This window comes from Narcine bancroftii, chromosome 3 (genome assembly GCF_036971445.1).
Source record: "Narcine bancroftii isolate sNarBan1 chromosome 3, sNarBan1.hap1, whole genome shotgun sequence".
Classification (NCBI taxonomy): Eukaryota; Metazoa; Chordata; class Chondrichthyes; order Torpediniformes; family Narcinidae; genus Narcine; species Narcine bancroftii.
Genome location: NC_091471.1, coordinates 264,160,705 through 264,182,418, shown reverse-complemented (window position 1 = coordinate 264,182,418; position 21,714 = coordinate 264,160,705). Strand labels below are relative to the sequence as shown.

Here is a 21,714-nt window from a genome sequence, read left to right as displayed (position 1 = left end):
CATTGGCCCATTTCCTTTGGAGTTATGAAACCGTGCACATAACGAGTCAATTAGGGATGATTAAAACAGTGGTTCCCAAACTTACTAATCACAGAGCACCTATGGCATGTGGTATGTAAGTGGAAAGAAAATATTTGAAAATGACTGGCTTAAGTGGGGATCCTGGAGGCGGCAGCAGCGAATGAGAGGACCCAAGCCATTGGTTATTTTTTCTTCAAAGTTCAATTTTCCTCCAAAGTATAAGAAATTAATCTCTCTTTTCGGCTTTTATATAAAATGTTTGAATTTGTAATACTTGTATGGATATGCTCCATAAGATGCATATTTTGAGAGTATGGGGAGAGTGGCTCGATAAGTAAAGATTATGGAAAGTGGCGTGCTTCCCCACTGGATGGATTATTGTGAGGTTTATAACCGGCTGGTCAGGAACAGATATTCATATTACACTTTGAGTGATGCTCGAGCTCGCCATGAGTCAGACTGCAGGAAAGTCTCTGTTAGCATTGGTTACATCAACCAACTGGCACCACAGTACATACTCACACTGAAGAAGGCGAGTCAGTTCAGGCTTAGCCGGGATGGTTGATGGACCTTGGGGGCAGAATTTGGGTGGACTGGGATTAGACTGGTTGTTACAGAAACATGGCTGCAGGGTGGGCAAGCCTGGGAACTTAACATCCCGGGGTATACGATATTTAGGAGCGATCGGCAAGAAAGAAAAGGAGGTGGGGTAGTATTGATGGTGAGAGAAGGGACCAACACGATTGACACATATTAACTCAGAAGATGCGGAATCTATATGGGTAGAACTGAGAAATAGCAAAGGGTGGAAAATGTTAGTGGGGGTGGTATATAGGCCTCCAAATAGTAGTGTAGAGGTGAGGGAAGGCATTAAAAGAGAAATTAGAAAAGTGTGCAATAAGGGAACAGCTGTCATCATGGGAGACTTTAATTTGCATATAGATTGGACTAGTCAAATTGGTAAAAATACTGAGGAGGAGGAATTCCTTGAATGTTTACGGGACGGTTATCTAGACCAATATGTCGAGGAACCAACTCGGGAGCAGGCCATTTTAGATTGGGTATTATGCAATGATAAGGGGCTAATCAGCAATCTTGTTGTGCGAGGCCCTTTGGGTAGGAGCGATCACAATATGATCGAATTCTCACTCGACATGGAGAATGAAGAAATTAAAACCGAGACTAAGGTCCTGAATTTAAATAAAGGGAATTATGATGGTATGAGACGGGAGTTGAGTAAGATTGATTGGGTGGTGTTTATGGGGGAGTTGACTGTGGATAGACAATGGAAAGCATTCACAGATCTAATGGAGAAATTGCAAAAATCGTTTATACTGGTTTGGCTTTAAATAAACCAAAAAAGGTGACTCAACCGTGGATAACAAGGGAAATTAGAGACAGCATTGGGTCCAAAGAGAGAGCATATCAATTGGCCAAAAAAAGTACCGCAACTGAACACTGGGAGCAGTTCAAGATGCACCAAAGGATGACAAAGGGATTAGTCAAGAGAGCAAAAATAAATTACGAAAGTAAGCTTGCGGCAAATATAAAAACCGACTGCAAAAGCTTTTATAAATATGTCAAGAGGAAAAGATTGGTGAAATCCAGAGTAAGTCCTTTGCAGTCGGAATCAGGGGAATATATAATGGGGAATAAGGAAATGGCAGACCAATTAAATTCTTACTTTAGTTCTGTTTTTACAAGAGAGGATACAAATAACCTCCCAAGGATGTTGGGAAACATAGAGACTAATGCAAGGGAGGAACTGAAAGAAATCAGTATCTCTAAGGACATGGTCTTGGGGAAATTGATGGGATTGAAGGCAGATAAATCCCAAGGGCCTGATAATCTACATCCTAGGGTACTCAAGGAAGTGGCCATTCAGATAGCAGATGCTTTAAGAATTATTTTCCAGAACTCGATAGACTCAGGATCAGTACCCATGGATTGGAGGGTAACTAATGTTACCCCACTATTTAAAAAGGGGGGGGTAGAGAAAAAGCGGGAAATTATCGGCCGGTAAGCCTTACATCAGTACTGGGCAAAATGATGGAATCCATTATTAAGGATGTAATAGCGGACCATATGACTAGCAGAGAAGGGATCGGACGGAGTCAACATGGATTTACAAAAGGTAAATCGTGCTTGACAAATCTATTGGAATTCTTTGAGATGGTGACAGGTAAAATAGATGGGGTAGAGCCAGTGGATGTGGTGTACCTGGACTTCCAAAAGGCCTGCGATAAGGTCCCGCATAAACGATTGGCTTCCAAAATCAAGGCTCATGGGATTGGGGGCAAAGTATTGATGTGGATTGAGAACTGGCTGGCAGGTAGAAGACAGAGAGTTGGGATAAATGGCTCATTTTCTGAGTGGCAGGCGGTGACCAGTGGGGTGCCACAGGGATCTGTACTGGGACCCCAGCTGTTCATAATTTACATTAATGATCTGGATGAGGGGATTGGATGTAATATCTCCAAATTTGCAGATGACACTAAGCTAGGAAGGGTTGTGTGCACGGAAGAGGGGGTCAGGAAGCTCCAGTGTGATTTGAATAAATTGAGGGACTGGGCAGATACATGGCAAATGCACTACAATGTGGATAAATGTGAGGTTATCCACTTTGGTAATACAAATCGGAGGGCAGATTACTATTTGAATGGCTATAGATTAAGAGATGGGGAAGTGCAGAGAGACCTCGGGGTACTTGTACATCAGTCTCTGAAGGTGAGCATGCAGGTACAGCAGGCGGTTAAAAAGGCAAATGGTATGTTGGCCTTCATATCAAGAGGGTTTGAGTCTAGGAACAAGGATACCTTACTGCAGCTGTACAGGGCCTTGGTGAGACCCCACCTGGAGTATTGTGTGCAGTTTTGGTCACCTTATCTAAGGGAGGATGTTCTTGCAATGGAGGGAGTGCAGAGGCGATTCACCAGGCTGATACCTGGAATGGCAGGAATGACATGAGGAAAGATTGCGCAAATTGGGATTGTACTCCCTGGAGTTTAGAAGATTGAGAGGGGATCTCATAGAGACCTATAAAATTCTGGCAGGACTGGACAGAATGGATGCAGATGGGATGTTTCCAATGGTGGGAAAATCCAGAACCCGGGGCCATGGTTTGAGGATAATAGGCAAACCATTTAGGACCGAGATGAGGAGGAATTTCTTTACCTTGAGGGTGGTGAATCGGTGGAATTCATTGCCACAGAGGGCAGTGGAGGCAGGTTCATTAAATATATTTAAGAGGGAATTAGATCTATTTCTTCAGTATAAGGGAATTAAAGGTTACGGAGAGAAGGCGGGGACGGGGTACTGAACTTTAAGATCAGCCATGATCTCGTTGAATGGGGGAGCAGGCTCGAAGGGCCGAATGACCTACTCCTGCTCCTATCTTCTATGTTTCTATGTTTCTACATCATTAAAGGATATGGAAAATTGGGCTGGATGGTTTTACTGAAGGACATGGGAAGTAAAGAGGAATGGGATCAGGCTAGGTGAATTGCAACCGGACTGTGGAAACTCTGTGGGAAAAGATAAGCCAGCACCTAACATGTATAATGAGGTATGGGGCTGAATAAAATGAGTGAGGACAGTCCCAGCTGTTAAAAATCTAGACTTAGTATCACAGTGAATGACTAAACTGAAGGGGACCAGTAGAGGAAGTGATGGGTCAGCATGGGGACACTTGTCAGAGGATTCATCATCCACCCTGGACTCACTCGTCCATTTCGAGCAGGCGCTGTGGTGTCAGGCCACTGGGGTGATGTAACCAAAGTTGGCAGAAACTTCCCTCCAACAACTGGAGCCTGTAACATAAACATCTGGTCCCACCCCACCAGCCTTAAACATCCTCCCTAAATGGTTTGAGAAAGAGAACTTGAATTTGCAGAAGTAAATTGGTAAATACCAGAACTTCTAGATTGGAGCCAGCTTGTTCCTTCGCGGCAAGGTCGGACAAGTTGACAGGGCATCCATGTCGTAAAACTATGACATGAATGTGGCCAAGGTAGGTTTGCTTCTCACAATAGGGCAGGCGTTTATCCCTTCTTTTCAAAATGCCACACATTGCAACTTGTCATTTTTGGATTCCTAGATCCTCTTGAGATTAAATTCAAGACCAATGTATTGGAAATTTCAATAAATATTGCAGGTACTCACCTTGACAGGCACCGCTTCGAATATTGGGGATGAAACCACGGCGACAAGGATGCGGCTGTGCAGGGCACATCTCGCATGGATGGCCCCAAGCTCGACCAATCGTAGCACAGCAGAGAGTTTTGGTGCAGACAATGCCACTGAGTTGTCCTTGGCACATTTGGTTATTGACCTGTGTGAAGCATGGTCCGGTTCTGTAATCTGTGAGGAAGAACATAACCCATGGAAATGGTCAACTTTCCAATATGGAAGTTCTATAGACCTAACTTCTGCCCTCCACCTCTTACCTGTTAGCCTGTGCTCCCACCTTTTTATTCAGGCATTTACCCATTTTTCCTCATTTCTGATGAAGAGCTCATGCCCAAAAGGTTACATAAAAAAATAGAACATTACAGCACAGTACTGGCTGGTTCTTTGGCCCATGATGTTGCGTCAACCAATGTATACTAAAAAATAATCAACCATTCATGTGCATATCCAAGAGTCTCTTAAATGCCCCTGTTGTTCCAGCCTCCACTACCACCCCTGGCAATGCCTTCCAGGTGCCCACAACGCTCTGTGTAAAAAAGACTTACCCCTGATGTCCCCCCTAATCTTTCCTCCCTTTTACTTTGAATAGATGTTGCATGACCTGCTGAGTTTGTCCAGCACATTTGTGTATTACACTCGACTCCAGCATCTCCGGATGTCCTTGTTTAACTTCTGGTCACTAATGCCACTGACCCAGAACAGAAATCGTCACAGCCACGTACTGATCTCCACCATTTTAAAAACATTTGTTATATCTCTCCTCAATAAAATATTTTAGCAGCATCTTCCAGGTTGTTGTTTGCCCGGACAGTAACAGCAGCCACCTCCATCAAGAAATAGGCCCTACACCCCAACTCACCAAGGAGTCTTCCTAAGCTTGTAGTGTTTGCCTGAATTTGGCCCGTAACACTAAACCTTTCCTTATACCTGTCCAATATCTTATTAACATTATAACTGGACATCTATCTCTGGCAGCTTGCAAAATCCCGTCCCCCATGTGAAAAACTTGCCTCTCAGGTCCCCTTAAATTTCACCATGTTTTTTTTTTATTTTTTTTTAAATTTTTTATTTTTCACACCATAAACCACATTAACCATGATACATACTTTTTTCTTTTCAAATATAAAATTTCACCATGTTTATGACTTTTTAGACTCCCCTACCCTGGGAACAAAAAAAAAGGGCTGGAACAGGGTGGCAAAGTCAGCTTAGTGGTTAGCACAAAGCTGTTTCAGCACCAGCACGTGGGTTCGAATCCAGCGCTGCCCGTTAGGAGTTCTCCCAGTGTCCGCATGGGTTTCCTACCGCCCTTCAAAAATATGGGATTTTAGGTTAATTTGGGTGGCTTGGGCTCGTGGGCTGAAAGGGCCTGTTGCCAGGAAGGGACTAAATTTTAAAATGATAAATTTTAATTTTAAATATTTAAATTTAAAATCCACCTTATCTACTTCTCTCAGCATCACTCCAGGAAAAGCAGTGCTCGCCTGCATCCCCTCATTAGAAGAAGAATGTGGAAGCTACAGAGGAGGTTTACCAGGATGTTGCTTGGATTGGAAAATAAGTCTTATGAGGCCAGGCTAGTAGAGGTGTGATTTTTCTCTTTGAGGCAAAGAAGGATGAGAGGAGACTTAATAGATGTCTACAAGATTCTGAGAGGCATAGATATCCAGCGCCTTTTTCCCCAGGGCAGGAATAACAAACACCAGGGGACATCTCTACAACGTGAAGGGAAGAAAGTTTAGGGGAGACATCAGGGGCCAGTTGTTTTTTTTAAAAACACAGAGTTGTGGGTGTTTGGAATATTTTGTTGAGGGTGGTGGGGAAGGCGGAAACATTGGGTCATTTAAGAGACAGACACGGATGAAAGAAAATTAGAGGATCATGAGGAAGGGAGGGTTTAGTACTTTTCTTTGTAGAAATATATGGGTCAGCACAACATTGAGGGCCAAAGGGCCTGTACTGTGCTGTAGTATTCTATGTTCTATACAGCCTCTTAGGTCTCCAGCCATCCAGTGCCATCAGTGCTGGCCTATCCGGTCTCTCCTTATAACTCAAGCCATCCAGTCCTAGCAACGTCCTTGTGAATAGTCACGGGTGTCTATTATAAACTGGCCTTTTGTGGTGGCACATCACCAATTCTTGGCCTGCACAATGAGGAATGCAACAACCAGCAGCTCAGTAATATTGGCCCTTCAAAATGCACCTCTCAAAAGTGGTGCTTTGATGGCGACGTCTTTAATCAAACCTTGCATGGGTAACAGGAATTACCTCCTTCCAATACAGGCTGAGAAAAAGTGACTGCAATGATTATAGATCAGAGCCTCAGTAAGAACACGGGAGGAAGCAAATACTTGCAGGAAACATTAACGTGTCAGTGAGACCCATAAATATGCTCTAATAACAAAACGCCTCATGACAGAAAATCTTGGACATTAAAAATAAAATGCACTGCCCCGTGGAGTCCATCTGTGTCTCTCATCCTGATATTAGAATAGGATAATTCCAGCAGTAACCACAAGTTGTCAGAGGAAGGATACAAGCCCTCAATTTGGAGTTGCCAGATGTAGATGGTCCCTGGTGCTCCTTTAAATGGAGAAATTACAACAAACCCCTAAAGCAGAAAGTTGCCAGTTCCAGAAGAGGCAAGATGAGTTGGTGATACGGAGATGTATTCTGTGACTTTATAAAGAGGCTTACACCCAGCCCAACTGTCCAAATAGATGATTCTGTGGTACCATTAGCAGTATGTTTCACACAGCTGCATGCCATTAATTTGTGTTGAAACATTTAAATGACAGACGTGATCACTGATCAGTGAGCGGCTGACAATATCAGTCATTTCAAGGTTTTAGCCTTCTTAAATTAACAACAAAAATATGTTGGTACAGTGACAGGGGAAATTAAATACTTGTTACAAAGTGGTCATGTTGTTTCACTTCCTGAATGTTTCACGACCCAATACCTGGAGAAGATTCATCATCGAGTTGAGCTTCTAACTTAATGTGACTCAATTAATATTGTATATATCAGTAGGTCATGGCAAACACATCACTCATATCAGATGAGTTTTATGTCTTACAACCCTGTCAGGTTGACAATGAATTAACTGAACAGGAGATTGTAAAACATTTTATAAAAATATTCCCAGACATTCCTCAGTGCCTCATGAAATGGAAATAATAGACAAAGGTTTGAGTAATGTCAATTAAAAAGCACAGAGAGGCAAACATTTGCTTGCATGTACAGAGGCACGAGACCAACTCAAAAACCAGCACTTTCTCACATACAGACACGTTTACACGTTAAAAAAGTTACACACCTCCATATATACATCCCCACATACACACCATTGTTTTGCACGTACAAACACATATGCTCACACATATGTGGACCTTTAATTCGGCACAGCTTTCATTCAAACAAATAATAATCAGCAGGAATTCTGAACTCCCGCGTTTAATGGCTTGCTTTAAAAAGCATTATCACCTCGTAAATAGAACAGATTCTCCACTTGCTGGATCTTGGTCTTCCTTTAGAAAGAAGGATTATTTTCTTCAATAAAGTACTTAAATCCTGTTTACACCCAGCTGTCCGCACAGCCTCTGCACCAACTGACAGAGGCTGTTACCTCAGCTGCATCTTGACAGCCAGGAATCTGTATTTCAGCTTCTGATTGCTAAAACAAAATGTAAATCTTGATTTTTGGTTCATTATAACACGGAGAACATTTAGGGAAGCAAAACCATATCAGGTACAGGTGGAACTGGCCAGGCTCTTGGTGTCACCAGGCAGGGCAAGTGTCAGAGCCGGCCAAGTTAACTTGCTAATCACCCTGTGGAAGTGTGAATGGTCTTTCCGGATACTATTAGTGCTGTGTAAGTCTGTCCATTATATTTCACAGCGCGACCAGCGGGGCTGTCAGAGGGTTGCTGGCAGTAATGTTAGAGAGTGGCCGGCCGCGCTATGAAATATAACTCTGCAATCGGCTGCACTCATGTCACCATTGGAGGCAGGACCTCCACCCCTTAAAATCCTGGCTTCCTGATGAACCAGGTAAGTCAACATGCTCTGTAAGTTTACCCGCTTCCTAGGCGGTGTGAAAAGGGGCTTTGGGACTTTTCACACTGCCAGATTACCCGCTAAATGGCTGGTTCAACCCACATGTACTTGGCAGAGCGCAATGAAGTTGAACGTGGGATGTGTATTGCAGGCACTTGCGGAGCTGGATCCAAAACACTTGGAGCAGTGCTCAGGAGTATGTGGATCGCCCATTTGGTGCCAGACAGCGGAATGATGCTTGTAGGTATTAGTGGGCAGATAAATCACATTAGCCAGTTGATTCAAAATAAAAACACAATACTGGAGAAACTCAGCGAGTCAAACAATATACTTTATGTAGCAAAGATAAAGATACATAAACAACATTTTGGGCTTGAGCCCTTCATCAAGGTATGAGTAAAATGTAGGCAGGCGCCTGAACCAAATGGGGGGAGGAAATGGAAGGCAGGGGGAGGAGCACAATCCCACAGGCAGGAGTCTATAGGTGGATAACAGATGGAGGGTACATCAGCAAATGGGGGAAGGGGGTGGCTCCGTGAATGGAGAGAGAAGGGGGTAGAAACCTGGAGGAAAGGAGACAAAGCCATAGGCGAGAGAGGGAAAGTAGGGAGTGGGCTAGCAGAAACCAAAGAAGTCAATGTTAATGCCTTTTAGTTGGAAAGTTCGCAGATGGAAAATTAGGTGAAGCACCTCCAATTTATAGGTGTTCTTGGTTTGGCAGTGCACGACGCCATGGACAGAAATGTCAGTGCGGGAATGGGATGCAGAACTGGCCAGTGGGAGATTCCTGTCACTGATGTGGGCAGAGTGAAAGTGCTCAGTGAAGCAGTCTCCCAGCGTGCGGCAAGTCTCTCCGATGTAGAGAAGGCCACAATGGGAGCACCGGATGCAGTAGATAACTCGCGCAGACTTACAAGTTAAATGTTGCTTCATTTGGAAGGACATTTTGCTTATATCTTGATGAAGGGCTCAAGCCCGAAACGTTGGTTATGTATCATTGTACAGAAGGATTGGAGGGGGGGAGGGTGCGGGGGGAATCTCAGAGACATTTCAAATGCTTAAAGGCATGGACAAAATAGATGTGCAAAGTTGTTTCCCCTGGTAAGGGGAGTCTCGGACAAGAGGGCACAACTTCTGGATAAAAGGACATTAATTTGATAAGGAAATATGTCTTTAGCCAAAGGGTCGTGAGTCTGAAACTTGTTGCCAAAGGTGGCTCTAGAAGCAAGGTTGTTGGGTGTATTTAAGCCAGAGATTGACAGGTATTTGATTAGACAGGGCATCAGGGAGAAGTCTGGGGAGTGGGGTTTAGTGGGAGGATGGATCAGCTCATGATATAACAGCAGAGCAGTCTCGAAGGACCGATTGGCCTACCTCTGTTCCTCTATCTTGTGATCTTTATCTTTGCTACATATAGTACACTGTTTGACCTGCTGAGTTCCTCCAGCATTGTGCTTTTACTTCAATCACAGTGTCTGCAGACTTTCGTGTTTAACTCCAGCCAGTTGATTCAACAGCGTGACATTGGAAGTGCAGCTACGAAGTGGAGCACCGAAGGGGAACGAGGTAGGATAGAGTAGTCTGACACTGCAAGGAAGTGCGGAACATGTACCTCAAGGGGGATTGGAATTGAGCGTCGAATGGCAAAAGAGAATGAGCAGGCCGATGACGATGGACGAGAACGCTTGATGAAAACCAGTAGGATGCCAGTGGATGAGGACTCAACTGTGTTAGGATGAGGCCAAAGGTGGAGTTTAAATCTCTCCCAAAACAACAAGATCACTTTCACTGCATTTGGTGGGGAACTCTTTTTACACCTCCCCTACCTATGGTAATCTTCATCCTCAGGAATCAAGTGAGAGAAAGCCCATATTAACACCTGTCAGCAATTGAAAACTCCATATTTGGAAAATTTCTGTCCTGGAATGTAATTCCCTTAAGTCTTGCTGAGCCTCTGTGTGAGATGTGGGACATCTGGAATGCATCAGTAGTCTGGAATCCTAGAAGTTTGCTCCCCAGAGCTAGGGGCTACAGCACACACAGATGTCTTACTCTTTCTCAGGAACAGCTACCTTGGACTGCAGATATTTATTTATTTTGCTTAAAGGGATCCTGACTCAAATTCCTTCAGTGATTGAAAGAAATGGGGCACCAAGTTTTCTTAAAGGTACATGTGGGCTCACTGCCTGCCAAATGTCTTAAAGCAACACACATGTAGTAATCAGTGCTGAAATACTGACAGGTTCTATCTATCATTCACTAATGGTCAAAAATGGCAAAAGGAAACAACTGTGACATCATCGATATCTTCTCCAAAAACGAAGAGTACGTCTTTTGGGTGTCCACGACATTCACAAATTTCTCCCATATCCACTAGTTTTGATTCTACGTTCCTAGATCAATTTTCAATGGTACAACATCCAAGCTCTGGAATTCAGTCCTTAAGCTGTTCCACCTTTCTCTTTTCCTTTAAGTTATTCCTTGAAACATATCTTTGCACCAAACAATTAGCCCATTATCTCTTTAATGTACTTAGCAGGAGACAGACCTATGCTGCTCGAGGTACTAATTAAATGCAACTGATCATTTCCATGCTGTGTGTAATTATAAGCAGGCACATAGCAAAACTCCATGTCTTAAACTTTGCTGGTGACATTTAGTGGATCAGAATAAGCTGTTCAAAACAGCTTTGGTGCTATTGTTTAGTTTCCCCTTACACAGAGCAGAAATGAACGACAGGGATGCCTGTTGGACATGGCTTTGCTGGGCCTGCCAAAGTTCAATGACATGTCATCATAAGCTTTTTAAATTATAAATTTAAATTTAGACTTACAGCATGGTTACAGGCCATTTCAGCCATGCCGTCCAATTTACACCCAATTCACCTACACCCCCCCGGTACGTTTTTGAATGTACTGGGGGTGAAACTTTGAGAAGTGTCAATGCCAAGAAAGAGATTCATTTAATTAGACACAAGACATCTCCTAGTGAATATATCAAAATAGGAACATGCTATTCTACCTCTGGTGTTTTATTCTATGGACCAATGTTTACCAGATTCCACTGACCCATCACAGTGGCTCTGCAGTAACGACCCACCCTGCCAGCTTTTGATGAGAGAGGTGTGTTAGGGTCGGGATAAGCCAGGATGAGGTGTGGCAGGATCAGCCACAGAGGAAAAGTGGCTCCATTCAATTGTCCGCCATCTACTTCCTGCTGACTCACCCCTCCCCCTTCCCTTAAATCCTGTCCATCTTTTCAGACCTGAAGCAGGGTTTGGACCTGAAACATTGACTGTTCATTTCCCTCCACAGATGATGTCTGAGTTCCTCAACAGGATTTTTTAAAACATTATGCAGTGACAGGCTTTCCATTATTCATAGCAATTTTAAAAAGTCTTTTAATTTAGACATACAGCCGTTGTCATACCCACACTCCTGTTCGGCTCCGAATCATGGGTCCTCTACCGGCATCACCTACGGCTCCTAGAACGCTTCCACCAGCGTTGTCTCCGCTCCATCCTCAACATTCATTGGAGCGACTTCATCCCTAACATCGAAGTACTCGAGATGGCAGAGACCGACAGCATCGAATCCACACTGCTGAAGATCCAACTGCGCTGGGTAGGTCACATCTCCAGAATGGAGGACCATCGCCTTCCCAAGATCGTGTTATACGGCGAGCTCTCCACTGGCCACCGTGACAGAGGTGCACCAAAGAAGAGGTACAAGGACTGCCTAAAGAAATCTCTTGGTGCCTGCCACATTGACCACTGCCAGTGGGCTGATATCGCCTCAAACCGTGCCTCTTGGCGCCTCACAGTTCGGCGGGCAGCAACCTCCTTTGAAGAAGACTGCAGAGCCCACCTCACTGACAAAAGACAAAGGAGGAAAAACCCAACACCCAACCCCAACCAACCAATTTTCCCCTGCAACCGTGTCTGCCTGTCCCGCATCGGACTTGTCAGCCATAAACGAGCCTGCAGCTGACTTGGACATTACCCCTCCATAAATCTTTGTCCGCGAAGCCAAGCCAAAGAAGAAAGAAAGAAGACAGCACGTTAACAGGCCTTTCTGGCCCACGAGCCTGTACCGCCCAATTACACCCCTACAACTCTCCACATTTTTGAAGGGTGGGAGAAAACCAGAGCACCCAGAGAAAACCCAGGCAAACACGAGGAGAGCGTATAAACAGCACCGGATTCGAACCGTGATGCTGACCGCTATGTTAACCGTGCCGCCCAACACACTCTGTCCAATGCAATCAGTAGGCTCTTTCAAATTGCCATGTAAAATGGGGTTAACTGGGAAATTTGCTCAGGTCAACCCAGTCAAAACCCAACCAGGTCCCAGACCTACCTCAGAGGTAAGGCAGGCGATCTAGTAAAATTTACTTGGGTGTCCCACTCCAGTGAATTGAAAGGGGAAATTGCCAACCCGATTACTCTGGTGACGTCAGCACTTGCATGCATGGATCACAGGGAAACCCCTGACTGAAGTGCCGCTGCCGTGAAGAGGATGGGGGGTTTGCGACTGACGTGGGGGTGATTAGGAGAACTTTAAAACAGAAAGAGGACTGACTACGAGGCGCATCATCGCAGGGATGGGATCCCCCTTAAATCACCGGATTGGCGATTTATCAGATAGGTCTGGCTGCAATTTGAAAGGTGCATCCTGCACCCACAACCCAGTAATTGCACCTGGGTGCAAGGAGGGATACCCGGGTGCTGTAATTTGAAAGCACCTAGTGTTTCAAAAATATAACAAAGTGGTTCTCAACCTTTTTCTTTCCACTCACATACCACTTTAAGTAATCCCTATGCCATCGATACTCTGTGATTAGTAAGGGGTTGTTTATTATATGGGTGGGAAGGGAAGGTTGAGAATCACTGCTCTAGACCCAATTGTTACTGAAATAGTTTGCTTGAGAAAAATTGTCATTGGACCATTTCCTTTGGAGTTATGAAACAGTGCACATAATGAGTCAATTAGGTACAATTAAAACAATGGTTTTCAAACTTTTTCTTTCTACCCACTTAATCAATCCCTTACTAATCACAGAGCACCGATGGCATAGGGAATACTTAAAGTGGTACGTGAGTGGAAAGAAAAAGGTTGAGAACCACTGATATAACCAATTCCAAATGGTCAACTCTGATTTGCACAATTGTTATAATCTACATAATAACATCTCGGACTTGCAAAATCCTGCAATTTTTCATGTTTGTTGCCACATGTCTACCTTGGTAGAATGGATCTTTAATCTATTTTTCAATGTGTGTACAAAGCAATCATTTTTATTTGAACTGTAATAATACTTGGCTATGGAGCGACATCTGTTAGGAAGCACCTGCCAAATTTCTCATTTGTGCTACTGGAATGAACCTGCATAGACTACATTAAAGCCGCATTGTAATCGATTCAGATTCAGGCAGGGAGATCTATTTCATGAGCTTGGTAGCCAAATGTCTGCAGAGCCTGTTGACATCTTTCAGCTGTTTCTCATTAGATAATTTGTACATAGCTCAGCAAAGTATTCAGTATCACATCTACACATCTCTTACCTTAGTGTTGTGGAGCAGCTCCGTTTCTGTTCTTTTGTTGTTGGGAGGAGACAAATCGTGCTAGGAAAGCACTGACTTGCTCGACTCCTGACCATCCCTGCACCCTGCAGCAGCAAGGTTTTCCAAACCCTGGGAAACACAGCTCAGGGGCATTAAATCTAACTTCTGGTGATATTTGAGGCAACCAGTCCTTTAAAATATCTAAAATATTCGCAGACCTGGGTATTAGCAAGACAAATATTTCTCCATCGCAGTTCAAACAAGAAGTTGGATGAATGCTTCTAATTAGAGATTTTTGACAAATCTCAGGTCCTCCCTGTTCTGACACCTATTCTGGCCGTAAAATATCCCATACAAGCTGGAAAACGTACAGCGTGTGTTTAAATGTCATTAAAAATGTGTTCAAGAAAATGTAGATAAGAGAAGATCCGTCTTTTTTTTTTAAAAAGGCCTAACAACTTTGAAGTTATAGCAGAAGTATATTAACTACAGCTGAAAATCAGGTCAAAATGTTGGCACCCTTAGCTTATTTGAATTATAGTTGCGATTGAAAGTTGGGTGTAGTCAATTTTCCAGAAAGGGGTTTAATCAGATGCCAAATGTAAAGATTCCAGGTTCCTTCATTGTTATGTAGATAAATAGACAAAATGTGCTTACTTTTCTGTGCCCTGTAAGGGCACATAAAGAGATGCCAGTAACCAAAAAAGAGAAAAAGAATTCCTTCAGAGACCAAATGGCCATGACCCCACCTCCTCCACTAGGCCCTTTCAAACTACCGTATAAAATGGGGTTAAACAGGCAATTTGCCCGGTTAGTGCCCCAGTTATGCGGCAGTTAGAAATGGTCCAACCCAGTCAACCCTGTCGGAATCCAACCAGGTCCCTGACCTACCTCAGAGATAGTCAGGGAACCCAGTTAAGCTTACGTAGGTCACAACCACTGGTGATTTGAAAATGAAAATGGTCGACCCGCTGATTCTGGAGACGTCAGCGCTTGCGTGCGTCACTGGGCAGCTGACATCCAAACATCTGGCAATATTTCCAGTGAGTACATAATGTGTCATTGCGGGGGCAGGATGCTCCTTGAATTGCCAGGTTGGTGATTTAATGGGTAGATCCCCCTGCAATTTAAAAGGTGCTTCCAGCTCCTTTGCCCCAGTAATCGCACCCGGGGTCCAAGGAGGGCTACCCAGGTGCTGCAGTTAAAAGAGGCTACAGACTCCAGTACTCCATAATCTTTGTAGCCACACAGCCTTTCATCTATTCCAGCAGTGAACCTGAGCTCCAGACATCCAAGTCACCCCCTTGTCCTGAATCCCCAACACAAACAGGAAGTTGTCAGAGCCCAATGCCCTTCAGGAGCCTTGCCCACTACCACCATCTTCATGAATCACAGTCCCAATTCTTGGTTCCCACGACCCAGTCTCCAACAGCCCATAGCCTAGTAGGAATCCTTCAGCCACAGAGCCATTTGCTGGCCCATTACTGTGGTCTTCTACCCTGTAAGGTCCTCTCTTGGGCTTCTCCTCACCTGGGTGGTGTTCTCCCACTCTGGTGTCTGGCCTCAGTCCACTGCTTCCCCCAGAGCCCTCCTAGTCTGGGATGCCAAACATGGGCACTACCATCTTGGGTATGGATCTCTGTAGGTCTCCAATGTGGAAAAAAAAGCTCGGCTGGCCCCATTCTGCAGGCAGTTTAAACCACTGGTGTAACAACCGGGTAGTAGGACCCCACGGAACAGCCCATCTCTGCTCCCCCACTCCTTCTGGGTCCGAACCAGAGATAGTGCCTGCTGTTCCCACAATTGCAGTCTATTTAATACACCAGGTTGGGGGAAAATGTGCAGCATTTTATATTTGGTCACAGATCTCACATCCCAAATTCTAAAAGCCTTTCAGGTACACAATTACTTCTTGCCCAGATTCTATATGCATACTTTCTGAATAATTTGGTTACCTGTCCCTTCTTGTTCTGCAATAATTATTGCTAAAAGTTCCTGTACCTCTCATCAATTGCATTTCACTTCTCTGTCATGTCTGTCACGGGTTTAAAGAGTGGGGTCAGTATCATAAAACATTAATTCCCTTTGTCAGTATGCAGCACAATCCACAAGTCCTTTATACTTGCTCTCCCAAGAGAATTGGGAATGCCGCTTGTGATACACTGCAGTGCAAGCAAAGAAGCTCATACTATAAAAGCTGTATTTCAGGCTTTAATTAACTTAAAACGCACAGTAGGTTCCGTCTCCCTTCTAGCTCCATGTGCTAACGCACACAAGGTTCCTTCTCCCTTCTAGCTCCATGTGCTAACGCACACAAGGTTCCTTCTCCCTTCTGGCTCCATGTGCTCTACTGCCTGAACAAGGGCCGGCGTGAGCCTTTAAGTGGGGCCGGTGATTGGCAGGTGGAGCCAGCCTCTCAGGTTACCTCCCTGCAGGTACAGTGGGTCGCCCCCTGCAGTAGGCAGGTAGGAATGCAGACAGGCGTAGGCAGTCACAGTCAGTCCGGTGCTTGTATCACCACACAGATAAAAATACCCAAACAGGATGAAATAAGAAAGTAAAAATCAGCAGAAGTATATCTGGGATTGAAATCCGATTAGAGTCACTGTTGAATTCAGATTTGGTCAGTTCACAATCCAAAACACTAGATTACAGCAAAATTATGACCTAGTCCTCACAATTTGTTTCTTATGAATTCACCTGGTGTAATCTGATGGATTTTAATAGAGATGCTCCATGTCAGCAAATTAATTCTTAATTTATTTCATATTTCCTTTTGTTCTTTCTCATCTGCAACTCAGGGCACGGGTTTCATTATTGGCATCAAACAAAGGTCAATTTTAAATTGGATAATGCACACAAACTTTGATAATCAATTCCTATTTAAATTGGTCACATCTATAAACAATTGCCCAGACAGGCTGCCAAACTTGATCAAGCTTGCTGCCAAAGTCATTGAGTTTTTTCCCCCCAGTCATTATTGTTTTAATATGAAAATGATGTGGGAAAATAGGAAAATAATTTTCTTATGGCATTGTAAGTCAATAGCAATTGAGCAGCTGGGAAAAGCCTAGGGGACACTTACTGCTCCCAAGTCACTGATTTGAATACAAAGAGTTGGAAATGTTGCACTGGATCAGCATTCCTAACAATCAGTACCACTTAGAAATAACTGTAACGATTATTTGAGTAAATTTTGGAAGCTTTTGGGGAAATGGATTAAAGGCCCAGAATTTAGCCTAAAAGCAAGTTTGGTGTAGGAACTCAGGGGTGGGGGAGGGGTGAGAGGTACAGATGGCCAAAGAAATTCCAAAGGACGTTTGCTGGACGTCCAACAGAAATATAACTGCAGTTTCCCTCAATTGCTTTGGGAGATCCTGGCCAAAGGATGGTGTGAAGGAAAGAAAACCCTATGGATAAATAGAATGACACCTTTGCCCACTTATTGACCCCTTGGTACCTACCCCAATAAAATTGTGCCCCATGGGCAGGCTTGTTTTTTTGGTAGCATTGCTGCTTCTCATAACCCACGAAGTCTGGTGTAAAGTCTTCACTCTATAGAACTCACCATTCTCATTTCCTTTCCAAATTTGTCCTAATCCTTGGAATAATAGTTCAAATGAGGGTGGACAGCCTCATTCGCACATCTAAACAACCAGCGTGATTTACATGAACTGATTCATTACTCGCCCCACGGTTTAAATGGGAAATGGGGACATTTGAGTTGGTTTCTCTATCAGATCCAAATATTCTTTTTTGCACCTGATCCTCCAATAATCCCTAAGCTCCCCTTGTGCGCAAGGGTTTTTTTTGTTGCCCCTCTCCCCCAGCCCCGGTCTCGTCCGCTCTCTCACCCCAGCCCCTCTCCCCCAGCCTCGGTCGGTCCTCGTGTGTGGAAAGTTAAGAGCTTTGCATGTGTCCATGTGCTTTTGGAAGTTTTCATAACGTAAGTAAGGTTGTTTCTATTCAGGGATGACCGTGTGCGTGTTTATTTGGCTGTCCCCTGTTAACTGGGAGAGAAAGCTGTCCTTGTAGCAGCTCAAGAATGTACAGATATCAAGCAAGCCAATGTCAGCTGTTGAGCATACTTCTTTTCAGACCAAGAGGAAAAGAATGGAAAAAAATGTGGTCAAGTGGTGGACTTAGGGCACTTACCTTGATCAGGGAACTCAAATAATAATGTTAAACAATACCCGTAACTTCAAGGAACATGCAAATTATGAACAGCCAACAGGTCATATAATTAATGTTCTTTAAATAAGTTTAGGAGCCAGTTGTGATACATTACTTCTCAGATGAATACAACATATGGATTAAGCCACCTTTGAAAACATGAATCCCAAAATAATCATCATCCCACAATCTCCCCCACTAGACCCCACACCTCCTGACAGTTGAGAAAGTCCTTCATTTGTGAGCTAACAAAACTTCTCCTGGAACTCCAACTTGAAATACTGCACAGTGGAAATTAATTACGGAATCTGCTTGCAAACATATTAAATGACCGGCTAACGGTGCTTGTGGTAAGAATTATGGATTGCCATGAGGACTTGTTTGGTTGGGTTTTTCTTTTACTCCCTGCAATAACAGTTCCATTGCTACACTTTGACTGGGTCATTCAAGTACTGGGATGAATACAGAGTTTCTATAATCCAGAGCCAAAATTACTGAAAGCAGAAAGATGTGGAAGAAATGCAAGTTTCTGTAATCCAGGGCCAAAACTTCATCTAGCTCATCCCCAGAACTCTGCCTGGTTTCAAATTTAAAATTTTTAATTTAGAGAAGCGGGACAGTAGCAGGTTCTTTTGGCCCATGAGCCCGTGCCCTCAAATACAGCCAATCGACCTGCATCCTCAGTACATTTCTGAATGGTGGGAGGAAACTGGAGTACCTGGAGGAAAACCCACACGGAGAACATACTAACTCGTTATCCCGGTCGCTAACTGCTACTCTAACCAAATCTGTGAAACCACCTACTGTCATTTCTTTCTTAAAAGATCATACGAGTTGATATGCCCAGTGATGTCAGAATCAGAATTTATTGTCATGAACAAGTCATGAAATTAGTTGTTTTGCGGAAGCGTCACAGTGCAGACGTTTATATCCACCACCTTAAAAATATAAGAGGTGCACCAAAGAAGAGGTACAAGGACTGCTTAAAGAAATCTCTTGGTGCCTGCCACATTGACCACCGCCAGTGGGCTGATCTCACCTCAAACTGTGCATCTTGGCGCCTCACAGTTCAGCGGGCACCAACCTCCTTTGAAGAAGACCGCAGAGCCCACCTCACTGACAAAAGGCAAAGGAGGAAAAACCCAACACCCAACCCCAACCAACCAATTTTCCCTTGCAACCGCTGCAACCGTGTCTGCCTGTCCCGCATCGGACTTGTCAGCCACCAATGAGCCTGCAGCTGACGTGGACATTACCCCTCCATAAATCTTCGTCCGCGAAGCCAAGCCAAAGAAAAAGAAAAAAAATAGTCAGAGTCAAACTAAGGCAGTGTAGGTGGTTCACTGATCATTCAGGAATCTGACGGCAGAGAGGAAGAACCTGTCCTTGTGCGCCAAGTGCTTGTCCTCAGGCTCCTGCACCTTTTTCCTGATGGTAAACGAGTGAAGAGGGCAGGGCCTGGATGATGGGGGTCCTTGTGGGTAGAGGCTGCTTCTTTAAGACACCTCCTCTTGTAGATGGAGTGATGTCGCAGGCCAAGTTAACAACCAACTGGAGTTTTTTTTTAAATATTGTCCTGAGTTTTGGTACCTCCATAGCAGGCAGTGATGCAACCAACCAGAATGCTCTCCACAGTACACCTGAAGAAGTTTACAAGAGTCTTCTGTGACATACTGAATCTCCTAAACATTTCTCAAAGCATAGTTGCTGGCGAGCCTTCTTCCTGATTGCATTGACATGGAGGCTCCAGGACAGATTCTTAGAGATGGTGACACCCAGGAATTTGAAGTTCTTGACCCTCTCCACTACTGAGCCCTCAACGAGGACTGGGTCATGTTCTCCTAACGTCCTCCTGAAGTCCACTATCATCTCGTTGGTATTGTTAGCGTTGAGTGGAAGGTTGTTGGCGTGATACCACTCAATGAGCTGATCTATCTCCCTCCTTCAATGCCATTTGTGATTCTGCCAACAACAGTGGTGCCATCGGCAAGTTGTAGATAGCACTGGAATTGTGCCTGGCCATATAGTCATGGGTGCATAGTGAGTAGAGCAGTGGGCTCAACATGCATCCTTAAGGTGTGCCTGTGCTGATTCAGATTTCAGATTTGTTGCCAGAGAACATACATGACATCGCATACAACCCTGAGATTCTTTTCTCTGCAGGCGAGGCAGAATTACCATTTATTGGTAGTGCAAAAAAACTGTACACAAGGTATACATGTAAATAAAGAACTGTAAATGGTCGGTGTAGCTGTTAGCACAGTGCCATTACAGTGCCAGCAATCGGGACCATAGTTCGAATCCCGCGCTGTCTGTAAGGAGTTTGTAAGTTCTCCCCATTTCTGCGTGGATTTTCCCTGGCTTTTCCAGTTTCTTCCCACCTTACGAATCATACTGGGGTTTAGAGGTTAATTGGGAGCATTTGGGTAGCACGGGCTCGTGGGTCGAAATGGCCCATTACTGTGCTGTATGTCTAAATATTAAACAAATAATTTTTTTTTAATTCAGCAAAAATCCTCTCTTGTGGGATCCCTACAAGCATCTGGTCAGAACAGGGTTAAAAAAAACTCACTTCATATATACAGAATAACTCCGACATATTTTTGCAGATTGTGCAGAAATTTATGCCCCAGGAGCCTGCAAGGTTTGGCCACATTTTGAAACAATTACTTCTGATTACCAGCCCTCAATTTAAACCACATCTGCATCATTCTTCACTTAGTGATCAGTTTAAATGTAGCCACACATCAAAGTTTTTCGGCAAAGTTTGAAATGCGAGTGCAGCTCCTGTACCTTGAAGGCATTCCATGCACTTCCAGCCTCGTTCCACTTCCTGCAGCACTGGCCGCATACATTCAGGGTGAAACAGGAGTGCTTTAATCCCCGACTTTGACACAAAAGATTTCTTTCTTCAGGAGTTCTCCAATTTACCGATAGGGAAAGAAATGGTAAAGACCCGCCCCCCCCACCCCACCCACAACTGAATGTAGTACTGGGGAAGTGTTCTCATGCCTGGTTCCCACCCTGTAAATGAATGATGCCAACCAGTGGCATAGCTAGAGTGGGTACCCCTCTCCCATTCTGATGCCACCACTCTCCACCCCAGCCCGACCCAACCACCCCCCTGCCCCTACGGTCTGACTCAGCCCCCCCCCACCCCACTGAAAAAAATCAGAGCGGCCCACCATTCAACCACTGACTCATCATCTGCTATGCGTCATGGCGCCCCATTTATGTGCTCGCTCCCCCTAGCTTTAGAACCTGGCTACACCCCTGATGCCAACTCAAAGCCACCTGACAGAAAACGGGCCGAGTTTCTGCCTGATAATTATTCTCTGACTCTTGCTAAAAGAAACAGCTGAAGGAGCAGCTGGTTACACTGTGCACAGCAACAATTCTTCAGAAAATTGAATCCCCTGTGCAACATTCACAGAGCAGATGACACAATGAATGACCATTCTACCCAGCCAATGACAAGTTTGCAGTCTGAGTAGCTCAGTGAGAGGCAAGGCCTAAATGATGGTATTCTCCACAGTTCTTACCCAGGCAAATGCACCAGCATCCTTGGGAGCTATACCTCAATGAAGGTCAGCACCAAGAAAGCGTACCCAACACCATCAATATCTAAAAGAACTGTATCCTTCTGGGCAACTCAACCTGGAGAGGTGGTACCTCAGTAAGGTTGAGTGATCTTCTATGCCCAGGGAACA

General features: G+C 44.4%; 1 protein-coding gene across 3 annotated transcripts in view; it reads right to left on the bottom strand.

Annotated features, from left to right (window-relative positions):
• Window positions 1-21,714, bottom strand: part of fbn2b (fibrillin 2b) — a 231,149-nt gene that overhangs the window by 142,173 nt on the left and 67,262 nt on the right. For all 3 annotated transcript variants that reach the window (XM_069927972.1, XM_069927973.1, XM_069927974.1), the window contains one exon: window positions 4,183-4,380. In XM_069927972.1, coding sequence (XP_069784073.1) covers window positions 4,183-4,380 — 198 coding nt within the window. The remainder of the gene's footprint in view (window positions 1-4,182; window positions 4,381-21,714) is intronic.